The sequence below is a fragment of the Chiloscyllium plagiosum genome, chromosome 43 (genome assembly GCF_004010195.1).
Source record: "Chiloscyllium plagiosum isolate BGI_BamShark_2017 chromosome 43, ASM401019v2, whole genome shotgun sequence".
NCBI classification, from domain to species: Eukaryota; Metazoa; Chordata; class Chondrichthyes; order Orectolobiformes; family Hemiscylliidae; genus Chiloscyllium; species Chiloscyllium plagiosum.
The window spans coordinates 1,650,689-1,655,935 of record NC_057752.1 but is presented as its reverse complement, the minus strand read 5'-3'; the positions used below and the strand labels follow the sequence as shown (position 1 = coordinate 1,655,935).

General features: G+C 47.6%; 1 protein-coding gene across 1 annotated transcript in view; it reads right to left on the bottom strand.

The window, feature by feature from the left end:
• Positions 1-5,247, bottom strand: part of LOC122543254 (integrin alpha-7-like) — a 152,848-nt gene that overhangs the window by 27,766 nt on the left and 119,835 nt on the right. The window contains exon 8 of the mRNA XM_043681725.1: positions 1,625-1,969. Within this exon, the coding sequence (XP_043537660.1) occupies positions 1,625-1,969 (345 nt within the window). The remainder of the gene's footprint in view (positions 1-1,624; positions 1,970-5,247) is intronic.

Here is a 5,247-nt window from a genome sequence, read left to right as displayed (position 1 = left end):
CACTATTCCCACAGCGGGGAACGGGGACTGTTCCTACTCTCACTCACTATTCCCACAACGGGGAACGGGGACTGTTCCTACTCTCACTCATTATTCCCACAGCGGGGAACGGGGACTGTTCCTATTCTCACTCACTATTCCCATAGCGGGGAACGGGGACTGTTCCTATTCTCACTCACTATTCCCATAGCGGGGAACGGGGGCTGTAATATCTCCCTCCCTTTCTGCTGAAGGAGGGAAGACTTTGTCTGAGCTCTCGTTACTCGTTTGCCGGAGGCCCGAGCACTCTTGCTCAGATTGAGTCCCAGACAACAGCAAACTGGGGGCCTTCATATTCACAGGATCACAAAAGTGTTACACCACAGATGGTGGCTGTTCAGACCATCCTACCTGCACCAACGCATTGTCTGACCAAGAATGGAAACCTGCCAGAGCAAGCAGTATACCCCAGCCTCCGATTCCCTATGAGCAGGCAATACTGGGACAGTGGGTGAGGCAAAAATCAAAGGGGGAGGACCTGGCAAATCTGCCACCCTTTCCCGGTCTGGCCTACCTGCTGCTCCAGACTCATAGCGATGTGGTTGACTCTTAACTGCCCCTCTGAAATGGCTGAGTAAGCCACTCAGTTCAAGGGCAATTAAGGATGGACACCAAACCCTGGGCTGGTAGTTGATGCCAACATCCCATGAGAGAATCTCAGTCTTCAACGTCACTCGACTATTCAATACAATATGCTAGAGGTGCAACTGCTGTGGCACCACACTTGGCAATGTTGTGACTTGCCCATACGCATCCCTTTGGCATTGACTGACACTGAGAAACTGGCATTAGGCCTAAATTGGTACAAGTGATGCCCACTCCAATTGTGCAGTACATTTTGTTGTCCACATTAAAGGTGGAAGTGATGGGCATTTCTGGCAAGGATCTCATCCATCCTGCACCATGCCTGGTAATGGCATTGGCATGGAGAAGACCGAAGCAGCATTTACCTCCATCCATGGGAACCTTTGGTATGGGCAGAAGACCCCAGCGATAGTAAAACAGAACCCTGGTCCTAAATGTCTGTCTCTTGACCCTGGCTTTGATTCTGGGGTTCCCCAGACCCAGAAAGACAAGAACCGAAGCATTTGCATTTTTTCGCTGTTGCCTATTCAAAAAATGGCCGCACCACACGCACCATCGGCAGACAAGACAGGCTTGCAATCTTATGGCAACTCTGTCAGCCATTCTCTCAGGGCAGTGCTCTGACCAATCGAGATCAGCCTGGCTTGTTTAAAATGTAAACAAAGCTTGGCAGTTAATTGTCAGCCATCATTAACCAGTGCATTCTCTGTGGCACACTGTTACCAATCAGAGGCCACTTGCCACCAAATCAGGACTCTCCTCTCATATATACAGAATGTGAATTTTCCTCTTGAATTGGTACTCTTGCAAATTGTTCTGATGAGAGCTCAAGACAAAAATCTTCAACAAAGCATGTCTTTTTTTCACAATCTGTGCCATCAAATGACTAAATGCTGTGACTACTAAAGGAAAGCGCTCCAAAAAGATTGAAAAATGCTTATTTTGGAAAGCCGTTGCTTCGGTGAGTTTTTAAAAACTAAGCTGGATGTTCCTTGATCACGGATTTTCGGATTTTCTTTCCGATGCTTTGAAGAGTGGCTTTATGAGGGAATCAGCCCTTCCACAGTTTGCAAGAAACGAAAGAATATAAGCCGTGAGTAAGTTGCTTGAAATTGTTACAAAACTCCCCAGCTTTGCCTCCCCGGACCCACCTTCAAATCCATCTTGATTGATGTCGCCAATGTTAGCCACGGCCAGCCCAAACAAGGAATCTTTGGTCCCATTCAGCCGGAGACTCCTCACGCCACCCCACTTGCCGGCCTGGTTAATGTAGACATAGACGGCACCACCGATCTCTTCCTTTCGGTCAAAGAAGTAGGGAGCACCGACCACGAGATCCACCCACCTACCGAACACAAGGTCAACAGAATGTCATCACAGCGTGGGTATGGGTCTGATAGAAAAGGGGAAGGTAGAAATAGCCACTGAAGCAGAGTAATAGGCTGCCCAAGTCATCACATCAAGACCCCAAGTTTCAGTCAATTGTCAGAGAACTACACTGGAATGACAAGATATAAACAGGTCCCTGAACTGGGCGGCACGGTGGCGCAGTGGTTAGCACTGCTGCCTCACAGCGCCAGAGACCCGGGTTCAATTCTTGACTCAGGCGACTGACTGTGTGGAGTTTGCACGTTCTCCCCGTGTCTGCGTGGGTTTCCTCCGGGTGCTCCGGTTTCCTCCCACAGTCCAAAGATGTGCAGGTCAGGTGAATTGGCCATGCTAAATTGCCCATAGTGTTAGATAAGGGGTAAATGTAGGGGAATGGGTGAGTTGCGCTTCGGTGGGGCGGTGTGGACTTGTTGGGCCGAAGGGCCTGTTTCCACATTGTAATGTAATCTAATCTAATCATAATGAGGAAGTCATAATCTCACGTGCTTGTCCTAATCATTTATTCCCCTTTGCTTCTCTGTCCTGCTGAAACTATTATTAAATATTGAACTGATCTCTGCTTCAATCATAGACTCAGCTGGAGAGGCCTACAGGCTCACAACACTCTGCGCGAAATGGTTTGTTCTCTCCAGGCCTGCAGCTGGGTGGGAGGGCGAGCTGTGAGGTTGGGGGGGGGGGGGGGTTGCAGAGATGCTTCAGTGTGACAGGCTGTGTGAGTGGGCAGCTGCATGGCAGATGTAGCGCCATGTGGATAAATGTTCGCCACTTGGGGAGCTAACACAGGAAGGTAGAAGACCTGGGTGTCTTTGTACACCGGTCGCTGAAAGTAAACATTGCAGGAGCAGCAGGCAGTGAAGAAGGCAAATGGCCTTCATAGTGAGAGGATTCGAGTCCAGGAGCAGGAAGGTCTTGCTGCTATTGTGCAGGGCCTTGGTGAGACCATACCCTGGAGTACTGTGTGCAGTTTTGGTCTCCTTATCTGAGGAAGGATGTTCTGGCGATGGAGGGAGTGCAACAAAGATTTCCAAGACTGATTCCTGCGATGGCAGGGCTAACGTATGAAGAGAGACCGGATCGATTAGCACTATATTCATTGGAGCTTAGAAGAATGAAGGGGTACCTCATAGAAACTGATAAAATTCTAACTTGACAAGGTTCAGAAGAGATTTACAAGGATGTTGCCAGGGTTGGAGGATTTGAGCTATAGGGAGAGGCTGAATAGGCTGGGGCTGCTTTCCCTGGAGCGTCGGAGGCTGAGGGGTGACCTCAGAGAGGTTTATAAAATCATGAGGGGCATGGATAGGGCCCCCCCCCCCCATGTTCCCTGCCCAACTCTCACCCTGATATCACCATTTCTCCACAATCCAACTAAAAAGCCAACCAATAGGGCATTATCACTGCTTTTTAGGTGAAACTCCTTTATTTTGGTTCTTCAGCTGTACCCCCGAGTCAAAAAGAACCGTGTGTGGCCTGTTCCTGATGGTTCAGCAGTGACCATCTGAAGGAATACTTGATCGTTTGCCCAACAGTAGCTGCGCTCTCTGGTGCCCCCTCTGACTGAGGCAGGAGAGTGCAACACTGGCAGTAACTGTGCTGACTGGGAATCAGTGAAGACAGACTTGTCAGACTAAGACACCTCCCCTCTCAGCATCTCATGAAGTTGGCATGATGTCAGCTGCTACCCACATATGTCTACCACTTAGCAGTGTATTGACACTGTCTTCTCAATCCATCTCAGCTCTGTGAGTAATCTCACACTTGCTGAGCCTAATGGTATGCACAGTGTCATGGTTGTGTTACTAGATTAATGATCCTATTCCCCAGTCTGGCTTCACGAAATAAAAAGACAGGAACCGAGAATGTGTCAATCACGCAGTTGTTGGTTTCTATCGAGTGGTCAAGTTAAAATTGGAGTCATATTCAAACGCTACTGGATAATAGACTGGGTGAGACAAATTACTGAACAGATGAGTCATTTCCAATGTTACCATCCCAGCAGACTTATACATTTGATTTAAATTGGGGGGGGGGGAGAATCATTTCCCAGCCCATTTATGACAACAGCCCAGAGCACGGAATGTTGCTGATCCAAAGTCCCATCCTGATCCAGCCAGGTTTCCAGCACTGTGCCAGTAGATTTCATCCTGGATTTAACTCTGGGGTCCAAAGCAACAACCACAGCTTGCATTTATATAGCACGGCTAACATAGCAAAATGACCTGAGGTGATTAACAAAGCTGCACAGAAGAAATAGCAGCAGGCCACTCGGTCCCTGGGGTCAACTCTGTCATTCAGTGGCTGATCTGACTGGGGTCTCACCTCCACCCTCCTGCCCATCTCCCATGACTTTTGACTCCCTGATCAATCAGGACTCAGTCTAACTCAGCCTTTGAATATATTTAGTGACTCAGCCTCCACCAGGGCAGACAATTCCAAACACCAAGACCCTCTCTGAGAGAAGCAATTTCTCCTCATGTCGGTCCTAAATGGCAGACCCCTTCCAGTGCTCCCCAGTTCTACATTTCACTACGAGGTGAAACATCCTCTGCTGGAATCACCTTGTCACGTCCCCAGGGAAAAAGTTAAAAATCACACAACACCAGGTTATAGTCCAACAGGTTTATTTGGAAGCACTAGCTTTCGGAGCGCTGCTCCTTTATCAGGTGGTAGTGGAGCAGGATCATAAATCACAGGATTTATCACAAAAGATTACACTGTCATGTAACTGAAACAATATATTGAACAAACCTAGAGTGCTGTAAAGTATTTCATCTTTTAGAATGCATTGAATTAGAATTCACTAATATCTAAATCCCAGAACTTCTTTCAAGTCACATTCTCGAGATAACTTAAGGTTTTATATTAAAAAAAGGTGACATCTCAGCTCAGACAATGCATTAAAGGTGTGAGGTTAGAGTCTGTCTGTATCACAACCTTGAGTCAGACTGGTTCTATTTCGGAATTTATAAACTGTTAGATGGATTGTCTGCCTGCAGATTATGTTTTTTTTGAGTAAAATAGAATGTGTCTGCAAATACAATTCTGCAAATGCAAATTCACTCCATCGACTTATACATGTGTGTGTGAGACAGAGAGAGTGTATGTGTGAGAGAGTGAGTGTGTGTGTGTATGCGTGTGAGGGAGAGAGAGAGAGAATGTATGTGTGTGTGAGGGACAGAGAGAGAGCACAAGTGTGCGTGTGTGTATGTATGTGTGAGAGTGAGGGGGAGAGAG